The sequence below is a fragment of the Carcharodon carcharias genome, chromosome 2 (genome assembly GCF_017639515.1).
Source record: "Carcharodon carcharias isolate sCarCar2 chromosome 2, sCarCar2.pri, whole genome shotgun sequence".
Taxonomy (NCBI): Eukaryota; Metazoa; Chordata; class Chondrichthyes; order Lamniformes; family Lamnidae; genus Carcharodon; species Carcharodon carcharias.
The window spans coordinates 39,292,662-39,308,228 of record NC_054468.1 but is presented as its reverse complement, the minus strand read 5'-3'; the positions used below and the strand labels follow the sequence as shown (position 1 = coordinate 39,308,228).

The window sequence follows — 15,567 nt, the reverse complement described above, 5'->3', positions numbered from 1 at the left end:
GTGAAAAATCTGTTTCAGCCTTAGTCAGTTGCCAGGGAGAGTAATGGAGTTGGTAGCGAGGGAATGCAATTTGCGACAAGGTACGAGGAAATGGCTTCTGTCTTCCCAATATTTAATTAGAGGAAATTTCTACTCGAGTACTGGATGCCAGACAGGCAGTCAGACAATTTAGAAATGCCGTTACAATTAACTAGGTTACATGTGCAGTTTGTAATATGCCAAAGCTCTGATACTATGAAATATGCTTTATTCACAGTGCAAGTGAATTTCACAGATTATGTGGTGCGTCAAAGGGGAAGAACAGAGAGAGAGAGTTGCAAAAGAGAGGGGAGAGAGAAATGAGAAAGAAAGGGAAGAGAGAAAGAGTAGAAAGAGAAGCGATTATGAACTTGCATTTACATCGTGACTTTCACAGCCTTAGGTTATCACAAATTGCTTTACAGGCAATGAAGTACTGCACTGAAATGTTGGCTGCAATTATGTTCTCAAGTTTCTAGTGAGGCTTGAACTAAAAACTTTCAACTCAAGTATGACAGCTACCACAGAGCATTGACATTTTTGACAGCTTTTCCACTTTTCTCACTCACCAGTCTTGGTGACTTGCAGAATTTTACTTGGCCATCCAAAGCCAAGGTTTTGGCCATCCAAACACAGGTTTATATGCAAGATTAAAATTTCACTTCATGAGTGTATACTGCAATACGTGCAACTAACCCTTGTTGTATATCAACATATTTCTCTGAACGCACATTGTGCATACATGGAAGTGCATACATGGAATTACAACATTGCTATAGAGCAGCATTGTAAACTATACACAAGTAGAGCCCCTCAAACGCAACTATATGGCATCACATCCACAATATAAATAAGGACATGAAACTAAATGTCATATTCTGTTTGAGTTATACCCTAGATGTGATATTCATAGGCATATGCGAAATTTGCTTGGTGAGGCAAGTGATTTACAGAATGTCAACTAACTTTTTATTTCTTTATTCTTTCATGGGATTTGGGCTTCGCTGGCAAGGCAAGCATTTGCTGCCATCCCTAATTGCCCTTGAACTGAGTGGTTTGCTCAGCCATTTCAGAGGACAGTTAAGAGTCAACCACATTGCTGTGGGTCTGGAGTGACATGTCAGCCAGATCAGGTAAGGATGGCAGATTTTCTTCCCTAAAGAACCAGATTTTTTTTTTAAAACGACAATCGACGATGGTTTCATGGTCACCATTACTTTTCAATTCCAGAGTTATTATCCAGAATTTAAATTTCACCAGCTGCCATGGTGGGATTTGAACTAATTTTCCCGGAGAATTTGCCTGGGCCTCTGGATTATTGGTCCAGTGACATTATCATTATGCCAACTCCTCCCCTGGCTGTCAATTCACATTAGGTATTTCATTTTCATTGGTCTTAATTTAACTGACCCATCATCTACCCACAAGAATAATCCAGCAGAATCATTGTGATGAAAGTCTGAAGTGATTGCTTCCTTATGCAAAACTCCTATGAATTGTTCAAAATAATTTCAGAGCTCAGATTTAACAAAAAAAACGACGCCCGAATCAAAAGATGACATATACCTACTGAAATGAACAGTTCATTGCAGAAAAAAAATCCTTACTTTCTGGCAGCTTCTACCAAAGCCTTTTCATCTGGGGAGGCAGCATAGTATTGCACATTGGATGGATCTCTAACGACATTCCTCAAACTTGGTCTCTGGGTCTCTTCCTGGTCGTTAATATGCACTGTATGACAAATGGAAAGTGCCTTCAAGAACATCTTCTCCTCATCAGTCTAGGAATTGAAGCATGAAAATGTCAGAACACTAATAATATTCATTCAGGCAAACAGTACCTTTTTGCAAATAAGGAGCAGATCTTTTAAATATTGACATTTATTGGGTTACGTTATTTTGTCTAATCAAGGCTCATTAGCTAACTTCCATCAGTGCCAGAAATAATGGCCCAAATCTTCCATTCACTGGATCGGAGATGGGACTTACATCAGGAGATGTGTCTCAAGGCCACATGGAAATCCTGTTGTACAGGCATAGGTGGGAATTGCCCAGGAAATTTAAAAGTCTGATGGGCTGATTTCCAGCAGGGAACCCTCCATAAACGTCTACGGCACTGGGAGTTCAGGGTAGAGACTTGAGTCAGGTATGTGGATGCTACCTGGATACTTACCCAGGAAATGTTAGAAAATTTGATGCCTGTGCTAACAGTTGGTTAGCTACTGAAGAAAGAGACATGTCTAAGATTTTCATCTTGCACTCATCAGGACACTCGCAAGAATACCAATACAGGGGGGAGAAACAACAATTTATATGTATATGAAGAGAGTGCTGATTGTTCAGCCGTGGGGAATGCACCACTGATGGTGACTGACAGTCAACTGCCACTGACACTGTGCCAGTGTAATGCTAGGTATGTCCTAGCCAATGTTCACAATGGGCAAGGTACAGACTGTATCCAACCACCCTGCGCTTGCAAAACTCAAAACAGAATGTCCGACATTAGATGTAATTCCGCAAATGGACAACATTTGTTAAATAACCCTTAATGTGCTAAGAATTATGGTGACAACCAGTTTAAGACTGTCATTGGACTTGCAATGTGGTGCATCTACGTGCACCAGAAACTACATATTTAATTAAAATAGGGTCCTGTTCTTTGTGACAGAAAGAACATGTACATACATTGCACCTATTTCAGCTAAACAAAATGAGTGACAGCCATTTGCTGACAGGAGAATTTATAAGAGAATAAGGATATGGCCAAGCAATTAAACAACTACTTTAGTCTGTCTTCATGGAGGGAGACGCAAATAACTTCCCAGAAAAACTAGGGAACAAAAGGTCTAATCAGAAGGAGGAATTGAAGGAAATTAGTATTAAAGAAACATGGAAAAATTAACGGGACTGAAAGCCGATATACCCCCAGGGCCTGATAATCTGCATCCCAGGGTGCTAAAGCTGGTAGCCATGGAAATAGTGGATGTTGGTTGTCATCTTCCAAAATTGTTTAGATTCTGGAACAGTACCACCTGATTGGAGGGTGGCAAATGTAACCCCACTATTTTAAAAAGGAGGGAGGGAAGAAACAGGGAAACACAGACCAGTTAGCCTAAGATCAGTGGTAGGGAAACTGCTAACGTCTTTATAAAGGATGTGATAACAGGACACTTAGAAAATATCAATGGGATTAGACAAAGTCAACATGCATTTATGAAAGGGGTATCATGTTTGACAAACATACTGGAGCTTTTCAAGGATGTAACTAGCAGAATAGATAATGGAGAACCAGTGGATGTGGTGTATTTGGATTTTCAGAAAGCTTCTGATTAAGTCCCACATAAGAGGTTAGTGTTTAAAATTAAAGCACATGGGTTTGGGGGTAATATACTTGCATGGAATGAGAATTGGTTGGCAGACAGGAAACAGAGTAGGAATAAATAAGCCCTTTTCAGAATGGCAGGCAGTGACTAGTGGGATACCACAGGGATCAGTGCTTGGGTGTCAGCTATTCAAAATATATAGCAATGATTTGGATGAGGAAACCAAATTAACATTCAAGTTTGCTGATGACACAAAACTAGGTGGGAATGTGAGTGGTGAGGTGGTGTTAAGAGGCTCCAAGGTGATTTAGACAAGTTGTGTGGGCAAATACGTGGCAGATGCAGTATAACGTTAGCATGAAATTATCCACTCAGGGAGGAAAAACAGAATGGCAGGGTATTATTTAAATGGTGCTAGATTGGGAAATGTTGGTGTATAAAGGGACCTGGGTATCCTTGGACATCAATTACTGAAAGTAAGCATGCAAGTGCAGCAGTTAGGTGGCAAATGGTTTGTTGGCCTTCATTGCAAGAGGACTTGAGTACAGGAGCAAGGATGTCTTACTGCAGCTGTACACAGCCTTGGTGAGACCACACCTGGAGTAATGTGTGTAGATTTGGTTTCCTTATCAAAGAAAGGATATACTTGCCATAGAGGAAGTGCAGCAAAGCTTCATCAGATTGACTTCTGGGGTGATAGGGTTGTTGTATGAGGAGAGATTGGGCCGAATAGGCCTTTATTCACTGGAGTTTAGAAGAATGAGAGGGGATCTCATTGAAATGTATAAAATTCTGAAAGGGCTGGGCAGACTTGATGCAGGGATGGTGTTTCCTCTGGCTGGGGGGCAGGGAGGGGGTCTAGAACAAGGGGTCACAATCTCAGGATACAGGATAGGCCATTTAGGACAGAGATGAGGAGAAACTTCTTTACTCAGAAGGTGGTGAACCTATGGAATTCTCAACTACAGGGTGCTGTGGAGGCCAAGTCACTGAATATATTTAAGGAGGAAATAGGTAGATTTCTAGACTCAACGTATCAAGGGGTATGGAGAAAGAGCGGAAGTATAGCGTTGAGATAGAGGATCAGCCATGATCATATTGAATGACGGAGCAGGCTTGAAGGGCCGAATGACCTACTCCAGTTTCTATTTTTCTACATTCATTCCTCAGGGCAATGCCTTGACCAATCAGGGTCAAGTTGCCTGGTTTAAATTTCAAAATGCTTGGCAGTTAACTGGCAGTGACCATCAGTTGCGCATTCTCCATGGCAACACCACTTGCCAACCAATAGCACTCTCTTCACACTGTATAAATTGGTGTTTTTCCTCCCTATATTGATGAGTGCATGATGAAAAGCTTAGAAATGTCTTTTTTTTCAGCAATACTCAAGTTCTGTGCTACCAAACCACTAGTTGGGTAACTCCACAACCAACACTCCCAAACAGCTCCCCCCTCTCACTGACCCAACATCACCAATATCCCCCTCACCAGACACATTCATTAAAAGACTTGGACCTTTATAAACTTTGCTGAATACGGCAGCTCTCATAAAAAGGGGGTGCTACTCTCCTACTCCTGATGCTACTAATGCTACACTGCCCATTTCCTGGAAGATTCCAAAGAAATAAGCAGTTTCATTGGGTTGGTAAAAACTTTGTGGGCAGCAGCAATGTACCCAGCTCTGCTGCTGATCAGAAGACCTTGGCTCATGGAATAGTCAATCCAGCTGAACTGCTATAAGCAGCCAAGCCAGGAATGATCATAAATTAAGCTGATCTCATTCAACTACGTTACAATTAACTTCAGCACCTTTAATTAGGAACAGATAACATCAAGCAGGACACCCATTTCTGATCATCATCCAGCAATCTGTAACTGTCAGCATCAGGCTCAGGCTTAACTAGATAGTCTGCCAACAATTACTGTCTTGGTCTATGCAGGAAGAATGAGGTCTTGGGTGAAACACTGGAGGAAGACCTGCACTGTTGTACTGTATCCCAGCGAGCTGACAATGTCTCTTTTGAAAAAGGTGATACTAATCTGTGTTTCAGTGAAAGTAAAATTATTGTCCTTAAGTTAGGATGCTAGTTCTCTCAACAACTTCTGATATACATAAAAAATCAGAGAAACCCACATGGGGATTGGTATTATATCAGCTGTTTAATAAATGCATAGGTATCGTAAACATCCACCTTTGTGTCTGCTTCACTCCGAGTATTAATTTTAAACCCGTGGGAAATTATGAGGCCTTTCCCTTCTGAGATGAAGGTTCAAATCCAGTTAGCTCAGTAGACTGATAGTCTGCTGACAATGCAATGAGTGAAATAAGCCTCAACCCAATTCCTTGCAGGTAATGACCTACAACATAAAAATGGCAATGACACAAATAGGCAATCTCACAGATAGTTTGTAAGAATACTTGATTTGAGAAATGTAAAAATTGACATTGATACACAACAGGTTATATTCACATTTGCTAGGCAAGGGAGAGAGTACAGGTACAGTGCCTCAAATCCAGCTATCTGAAAATCAGATTTTTTTTTTTAAAGCTACCATCCCCTGACTTTTCCCCTCTTCGCCAACATCTTTGATCTAACTATATGGCTGGAAAGTTTCTTGGAAATGCTCCCAATCCACCACTAACACTTCACTGAAATGCAGTGGGAACCTCATTTACATGCATAAACAGACTTTCTGCCATGTTTCCAGCAAAGTAACACTGATGAATCTGAAGCAGCCCCAAAGTGTTCCTGGCTTATCTTTATTTCTTTCAAAACTGCCGTTTACAATCCTCACTTGAGAAAAGAACCCCAAACACTCCACTTGCCCTACGTGGCTTGGTCCAAAAACCAGCAAGATCCAAAATACTGCAGGGACTTGGTCTTGTAGCTGGTTTTGAGACATTGTGCCTACATTTGGCAGATGGTCTGCTTCACCCAAGACAACGTCATACTGATACTACATATGAAAATAAAACAAGTATCCATCGGGAGTATACATGGGGAGTTCGGTGAGGAGGGAGAGGTGGTGCTTCTTTCCCTTTTGCTTTTTCTGCCTTTTTCACTCTGTAGGAATTGGTTCTTAGTCTACTACAGGGAAAGGAGTTAGATGTTTGGTGAGTATCTATTTTTTTATATTCGTTCATGGGATGTGGTCATTGCTGGCTAGGCCAGCATTTATTGCCCATCCCTAATTGCCCTTGTTCAGAGGGCATTCTTATGAGTCAACTACATTTCTGTGGGTCTGGAGTCATATGTCGGCCAGGCCAGGAGGATAGCAGATTTCTTTCTCTAAAGGACATTAGTGAACCAGATGGATTTTTGTTATGACAATGGTTTCATGGTCATCATTAGACTTTTAATTCCAGATATTTATTGAATTCAAATTCCACCGTCTGTTGTGGCGGGATTCGAATCCAGGTCCCCAGAGGATTACCCTGGGTCTCTGGATTACCAGTTACTGCGCCACGCTACCCCAGTGGGAATGCTGAGTGGTTAAGGTCTATTCCAGTCCTAAGGTTCAAAATTATATACTAACTGGTGATAAAGTTAATAAGATATATACAAAAGGAAAATAAATAAGTTAATAATATAATTAAGCAATTAATTGAAACACTTTGAGGATGGTAGGACAGGTGATGTGTCAAGGCTGCAGCATGTGGGGACTCCTGGGTGCCACTGTGATCCTGAGCAAACATATTTGCAATAAGAGTTTGCAGTTTGAGGAGCTTCGGCTCAGAGTCATTGAGCTGGAGGCCGAGTTGTGGAAATTGCAACACATCAGCCAGGGGGAAAGTTACCTGGATGCTCTGTACCAAGAGGCAGTCACACCATGGACAGGGTCTCTTGATTTGGTCAGGGACAAGAGGGTGTGGCTGTGAGTGAGGTAGTAAGGGGACACAGAGGACAGGAGTTTTTTTTATTCGTTAATGGGATGTGGGCGTCGCTGGCTAGGCCCTAACTGCTCTTGTTCAGAGGGCATTTAAGGGTCAACCACATTGCTGTGGGTCTGCAGTCACAAACCAGGTAAGGACGGCAAATTTCCGTAAATGATTAGTGAACCAGACGAGTTTTTAAAAAAAAATCATCAGACTTTTAATTCCAGATTTTTATTGGATTCAAATTCACCATCTGCCATGGTGGGATTCGAACCCCGATCCCCAGAGCATTACCTAGGTCTCTGGAATACCACTCCAGTAACAATGCCACTATGCCACTGCTTCAGCCTTTGCAATTGTCCAAAAGGTCTTAGGTTCTCTCAGCTTGTTTGAATGAGAGTTGGAGATGGTCATTGCCTGGCACTTATGCAGCATGAATATTACTTTCCACTTGTTAGCCCAAGCCTAGATATTGTCCAGGTCTTACTGCTTTTGGACATGGACTGCTTCAGTATCTGAGGAGTTGAGAATGGTGTTGAATTTTGTGCAATCATCAGTGAACATCCCCACTTCTGACCTTAGGACGGAAGGAAGGTCACTGCTGAAGCGGCTGAAGATGGTTGGGCCTAGGACACTACCCTGAGGAACTCCTGTAGTGATGTCCTGGAACTGTGATGATTATCCTCCAACAACCACAACCATTTTTCTTAGTTTCAGGTATGACTCCAACCAGCGGAGAGATTTCCCCGATTCCCATTGACTCCAGTTTTGCTAGGGCTCCTTGATGCCACACTTGGTCAGATGCTGCCTTGATGTCAAGAGCAGTCACTCTCGCCTCACCTTGGGAGTTCAGCTCTTTTGTCCATGTTTGAACCAAACCTGTAATGAGGTTAGGAGCTGAGTGGTCCTGGCGGAGCCCAAACTGAGCATCAGTGAGCAGGTTATTGGGTGCCAATTGATAGCACTGTTGATAATATTAATATAGTTTAATTTTACAGTTAGTTTGAAGGTGAGAAGAGTGGGTACAAGACTCGTATTTTAAAACTAAATAAGGGCAATTATGAGGGCATGAAAGTACAGCTAAATAAAGTAAACTGGCAAATTGGGTTAAGGAATAGGTCAATAGAGATGCAGTGGTGGACGTTTATGGGAAAATTTCAGAATACCTGCATACTAGCCTTTTGTGATTCATGCACTAGGATATCCAGATCCCTCTGAATCTCAGAGATCTGCAACCGTCACAATTTAAGTAATAAGCTTCTTTTTTATTCCTCTTTCCAAAATGGACAATTTCATATTTGCCCACATTGCCAGATCTTTGATTCCAACAAAAAAGAAAAATTCCAAGGGGAGGACCCACCATCCATGGTTAACCAAAAAAAATTAAAGGTAGTATCAAACTTAAAGAAAAAGCATATCATTGCACAAAGATGGGGAGCTGGTTAGAAGATTGGGGAGAATATAAAAAGCAGCAAAGAATGACCAAAAGATTGATAAAGGAGGAAAAGTTAGGGCATGAGAGAAAGCTAGCTAGAAATAAAGATAGATAGTAAGAGCACCTAAACATATTTAAAGAAGAAAAGTTAGCAAAGTAAGCGTTGGTCCTATACAGAGTGAGCCTGGGGAATTAATAATGGAAAATAAGGAGATTGCAGATTAAACGAACCAGTAGTTTGCATCAGTCTTCACTAACGCAGATATAGCCGTAAATCAGGAAATGGAAGGAAGGTAGGAGCTCGGGAAAATTACAATCACCAGGAATGTGGTGCTGAGAAAAATGTTGGAGCTGCGGGCTTCAAGTCCCCAGGTCCTGATCGACTTCATTCCAGGGTCTTAAAAGGAGTGGCTAGTGAGATAGTTGATGCATTGGTTCTAATTTTCCAAAATTCCCTAGATTCGCGGAAAGTTCCATTAGATTGGAAAATAGCGAATATAACTCCTTTATTCAAAAAAAAAGGGAGTGGGATAGAAAGCAGGAAACTACAGGCCAGTTAGCTTAACATTTATCATAGGGAAATGCTAGAAGCTATTAATATAGACGTTATAGCAGGGAACTTGGAAAAATTCAAGGTAATCAGACAGAGTAAACATGGTTTTGTGAAAGGAAATCACGTTTAACCAATTTATTGGAGTTTTTGACGAAGTAACATATGCTGTGGATAAGGGGAACTGGTAGGTGTACTGCACTTAGATTTCCAGAAGGCATTTGATAACGTGCCAACATCAAAGGTTACTGCAAAAAATAAAAGCTCGTTGTGTAGGGGGTAACTTATTGGCATGAATAGAAGATTGGCTAGCTAACAGGAAACAGAGGGTAGGCATAAATGGGTCTTTTCCTGGCTGTCAAGAGATAATGAGTGGTGTGCCACAAGGATCAGTGCTGGGGCCCCACCTTTTTACAATTTATATAAATGACTTGGATGAAGGTACGGTTGCTAGATTTGCTGATGATACAAAGATAGGTAGGATAGTAAGATGTGAAGAGGACACAGGAGGCTACAGAGGGATATAGATAAGTTAAATGAGTGGGCAAAGACCTGGAAAATGGAATACAATGAGATAAAATGTGAACCTATCCATTTTGGCAGGAAAATTAAAAAGCAGCATACTATCTAAATGGTGAGAGATAGCAGTGCTCTGAGATGCAGAGAGATCTAGGTATCCTTGTGCATGCATTGCAATAGACTAGTATGCATGCATAGCAAGTAATTAGGAAAACTAATAGAATGTTATAATTTATTGCACAGGGGATTGAATACAAGGGTAGGGAGGTTATGCTTCAGTTATACAGGGCATTGGTGAGACCACATCTGGAGTACTATGTACAGTATTGGTCTCCTTATTTAAGGAAGGATGTAAATGTGTTGGAAGCAGTTCAGAGAAGCTTTGCTATACTAATACCTGGAATGGGCGGATTGTCTTATGCGGAACGGTTGGACAGGCTAGGCTTGGAATTTAGAAGAGTAAGAGGACTGGATTGAAACATACAAGTTCCTGAGGGGTCTTCACAGGTTCAATATGGAGAGGATGTTTCCTCTTGTGGGAGGATCTACTACTAGGGGCCACTGTATAAAAATAAGGGGTTGCCCATTTAGGATAGAGATGAGGAGAAACTTTTTCTCTCAGAGTTGAGTCTTTGCAACTCTCTTCCTAAAAAAGCAGTGGAAGCAGAGTCTTTGAATATTTTTAAACCAGAGGGAGATATACTCTTGATAAGGGGTGAAAGGTTATCAGGGGTAGGTGGACAAGTGGAGTTGAGGTTACAATCAGATCAGCCATGGTCTTACTGAATGGCTCGAAGGGCCTACTCCTGCTTCTAATTTGTATGTTCGTATGCTCTTCACTGCTGACATTCCTCACATTGATAAGCACAAAATATAACTAAAAAATAGAAAAACGCAACTATTTAAAATCCAACAACATCAACGATACCCCGAGCTCGGGAACAACACCCCGAGGCCGGAGACGACACCCCGAGCCCGGAAACAACACCCCGAGCCCGGAAACAAAAAAAAAAAATCTGACGTTTCAACCTGTTAATTTGCTTTCAAGAGCAGTAACCTACTAAGGACAAGCATATTACACAAATCATTCTTTTCCAGTCAGAAGACATAATGTGGTGAATCTCAAGGCTGCATTTTTAAACAAAAATGACACAGTAAAATGTCTCCCAGACATCCAAGAAACATTAACCTTTTTCCCTCTGAATATTTGAAAACAGTTCTTTCCACCCGGCATATCCTTTAACTCAAGGATTAAAATCATGTTAAAATAATGGAGAACAAATATAGAAACTTACAAAAGTTGGGTTGCTTCTTTCAAACTTCCCAGTCACTCCTTCATGGACCAAATTGCCGTTCATGTATTTGTATTTAACACCATTAATAGAGCATTCCCTGAATTTCATTTCATTTTCAGTCAGTGTTCCAGTTTTGTCTGTAAGCACATACTCCACCTATTTATACAAGTACATGAAATCATTATACACATTTGTTGTGACATTTGTACATTTTAATATAACACACAGCTCCTTGATCACTCAATGCGGTAGGGGTAAATGCACCACTTACTGGGGTACTCAGAGACCAGGAAGGCCCCCATTTTCAATGGTGTCTCCTTAGTTGTTCAACCTCAACTGACAACAATTGGCCTCAACTATCCTAGACTAGGAACTGGAAAGAGCTGGAAAATGATTGCAGGAATGCAAAAAGTGATTCAAATAAATTATACAACCAAATTATAGATCAGGAATTCCATTGAATAATGTAAACTCAAATCATTTAATTTGCATGGAGAAAAAAACAATGAAGGAAAGTGTGAACTTGTCCATTTTGGCATAATCAAACTGCATAAAGTGAAATGGTCCTCAGTTTAACCCTTAACATTTCCATTGCACAAATACTTACAGTGTAAATGCATATTACGCAAGCCATTACAAACATGATTATTTCTGACTCAGAGGTAAGTATGAACTGGGCCAAGCTGCCACTTCAATTCTGACAAAGAAATGCATGTGACATTACTGCCACACACTGAGCAGATTGTGTAGCAAGCACAAGTTACTTTGTTTGATTAAATTGCTCATTTCTTACTGCTGAAATCAATTTGATGGTAGGTTCCATCATGTTTTAGATTGATTCCAGTACCTTTTGTTAACTTTTTACTATTTCAGTAACAGTCTCAGTGATCAGTTTTTTTTTTAAAGGATTTAATAGTTCAGTGTCTTAGATGTCAGTTTTAGATTTTTAAATTTAAGTATTTTACTGGTCAGGGTCTCAGTGATTTAAAAAAATCAGTGGATTGACTACCGTGGTATGGTAGTTGACACCCATTGTATACATATTCTGTTCTATGTGGGAGCTCCAGGGCACTTCATACCTGTTGAATAGCTACGTGTGCAGGGAGTGCCAGCAGTTGCTAAAGCTTGAAATGTAGCAAGACTCAAAGGGTCACTGTTGTGTATTCAAGAGTCAAAGTTTCCTTGAATATATATTCCAGGATGTGGTCACCCCAACAATGATATTATAGCAGGGCACTTAGAAAAATTCAAAGTAATCAGGCGGAGTCAACATGGTTTTGTAAGAGGGAAATCAAGTTTAACCAATTTGTTGGAGTTCTTTGAAGGAGTCACATGTGCTGTGGATAATGGGGAACCAGTGGATGCACTGTACTTAGATTTCCAGAAGGCATTTGATAAGGTGCCACATCAAAGGCTATTGTGGAAAATAAAAGCTCTTGGTTGGCAGGATGTGACGAGTGGTGTGCCACAGGTTGGGGCCTCAACTCTTTACAATTTACATAAATGACTTAGATGAAGGGACCGAAGGTACGGTTGTTAAATTTGCTGATGACACAGATAGGTAGAAAAGTAAATTGTGAAGAGGGCACTAGGAGACTACAAAGGGACATAGATAAGTGAGTGGGCAAAGATCTGGCAAGTGGTGTGTAATGTGGGGAAATGTGAAATTGTCCACTTTGACAGGAAGAATAAAAAAAGAAGTTTATTTTCTACATTGTGAGAGATTGCAGAGCTCTGACATTCAGAGGGATCAGGGTGTCCTAGTGCTTGGATCACAAAAGGTTAGTATACAGGTACATCAAGTAATTAAGGAAAGCTAATAGAATGTTATTGTTTATTATGATGGTTTCTGATTAAAAAAGTAGGGAGGTTGTGCTTTAGTTGCACTGGGCACTGGTGAGACCACATCTAGAGTACTGTGTACAGCACTGGTCTCCTTATTTAAGGAAATATACCAGAAATGGGCAGATTGTCTTATGAGGAAAGGGGGACAGGTTAGGCTTGCATCCACTGGAGTTCAGAAGAGTAAAAGGCAACTTGATCGAAACCTTTAAGGTACTGAGGGGTCTTAACAGGGTGGATGTGGAAAGCATGTTGTCTATTGTGCGGGAATCTAGAACTAGGGGTCACTGTTTAAAAATAAGGGTTTACTCATTTAAGACAGAGGTGAGGAGAAAATTTTTCTCTCAAAGGGTCGTGAGTCTTTGGAACTTACTTGGTCAAAAGGCCGTGGAAGCAGAGTCTTTGAATATTTTTAAGACAGAGCTAGATACATTCTTGATTAACAAATGGATTAAAGGTCATTGGGGGTAGGCAGAAATGTGTGGTTCAGGTTACAATCAGATCAGCCTAGGTCATATTGAATGGTGGAGCAGGCACGAGGGGCCAAGTGGGCTAGCCCTGCTCCTAATTCATATATATGTATGCTCACAGAAGTTGCAGGAGGTAGACCATCAAATAGAGTAGGAAAACACCACAGATAGTGTCAGAATTTTCCAAGCCAGTGGCACTCATTAAATGGTTTTCAGTTTTGAATACCAGGGAGAGTCACTACTTCTTCGAAGAATGAGTAAGAATCAAACTCCTAGAATCACAAGGTATTTGGCTGCACGCAGGGGAAGCAGTAAAAAAGAGGAGGGGGAGGTTAAGAACATGATAATAGCATCATCAAAAGTTGATATGTCACCTGGTACATATGGAATGCATTCTAGGTGCTGAAAGAAGTAAAGGTAGAAACAGCAGAAGCATTGGTCACAATCTTTCAAATCTCATTGGATAGAGGGGTACTGCCAAAGGACTGAAGGGCTGCAAATATTGTAGCACTATTTAAGGAAGTGGAGTGAGATAAACCAGGAATATACAGGCCAGTCAGCCCAGTATCAGTAGTGGTGAAGCAACTAAAACCATTTTCAAGGACAAAATAAACCTTCATTTGGAAAAACATGGGTTAATCAAGGAGAGCCAGCATAAATAAATCATGTCTGACCAACTTGATTGAATTCTTTAATGAAAGTTGATCTTGCAATGCAGTCGACTTTTGGAAGGCATTCAACAAAGTGCCATATAGGAGGCTTATTGAGAAGATGAAAACTTATGCAATTAAGGAGAAAGTGACAGTATAGATACAAAATTGGTTCAGTTGCAGAAAGCAAAGAATGGTGGTGGATAGATGTTGCAGTGGTTTTGATTAAAGGTCACAGACTCAAAATATTTTCTCGTTTTTTTCTCTCTTCACAGGTGCTGCTAGGCCTGCTGAGTATTTCCAGCATTTTCACTGCAGTTGTGTTTCCCAAGGGTCAATTTGGATCCATTACTCTTCATCTTTACGAACCTAAACTCAGGTGTAGGGAGCAGCATAATAAAGTTTGAAGATGATATAAAACTTGGCAAAAGAGTAAAACATGAAAAACATACCAACTAAGAGGAGTAGGCCACTCGGCCCTCCAGCCTGCTCCACCGTTCAATAAATTCATGGCTAATCTGATTGTAACCTCAACTCTACATTCCCTCCTACCCCCGATAACCTTTCATCCATTTGTTCATCAAGAATCTATCAACCTCTGCCTTAAAAATATTCAAAGATTCTGCTTCCACTGCCTTTTGGGGAAGAGAGTTCCAAAGGCTCACGACCCTCAGAGAAAATATTTCTCATCTCTGGCTTAAAAGGGTGATCCCTTAATTTTAAATAATGACCCCTAGTTCTAGATTCACCTACAAGGGGAACATCCTTTCCACACCTACACTGTCAAGACCCCTCAGGATCTTGTAGGTTTCAAGTCACCTCTTACTCTTCTAAACTCAAGCGGATACGAGCCTAGCCTGTCCAACCTTTCCTCATAAGATAAGCCGCCCATTCCAGGTATTAGTCTAGCAAACCAAACAAGGACAGTTATAGGCTTCAGAATGGCAAACAGGATGGTCAAATGGGCAGAAGGTGAAATAGAATACGGAGCAGCGTGAAGTGATGCACTTTGGAAGGATGTAAATGGAAAGACCATCAAATAAGTTCATGGCTGATCTGACTGTAACTTCAACTCCACATTCCCACCTACCCCCCATAACTCCTATAACATTTCGTCTCTCTTGCTTAAAGACAGTGTGCTTACTATAAAAGGCATCATTTTGTAAAGTGCAGATGAGTAGAGACCTCTTTGCCCAGAGACAAATTCTTAAGAGGCGGCTGGACAAGTTGATAAGGTCTTTAAAAAAAATATGGATTACTTGGGTTTACAAATAGAGGAATAGAATATAAAAACAAAAATCAGGCTGGAACTTTATAAATCACTCAGCTGGAGTATTATGATCAATTTTGAGTACCACACAGGTTTGTCAAGATGCTATTCAGGACGAGGGATTTCAGTTATGAGGAGAGGTTGGAAAAGTTAGGACTGTTCCCCTTGAAACAGAGAAGGTTAAAAGTTGACCAAATTGAGCTTTTCACAATGATAAGAGGTTTTGATAGAGTAAAGATGGAAAAAATATTCCATCAGGTGAGCGGGTCAATAACTGGAGGTCATAGATTCAAAATCATTGAGGGGAGTCGAAGAGAAT

General features: G+C 40.7%; 1 protein-coding gene across 4 annotated transcripts in view; it reads right to left on the bottom strand.

Moving 5' to 3' along the window:
• atp11b (ATPase phospholipid transporting 11B (putative)) overlaps positions 1-15,567 on the bottom strand; it is a 190,144-nt gene that overhangs the window by 94,857 nt on the left and 79,720 nt on the right. For all 4 annotated transcript variants that reach the window (XM_041217012.1, XM_041217005.1, XM_041217020.1 and 1 more), the window contains exons 13-14: positions 11,017-11,172; positions 1,626-1,798 (exon numbers count right to left, since the gene is read on the bottom strand). In XM_041217012.1, the coding sequence (XP_041072946.1) occupies positions 1,626-1,798; positions 11,017-11,172 (329 nt within the window). The remainder of the gene's footprint in view (positions 1-1,625; positions 1,799-11,016; positions 11,173-15,567) is intronic.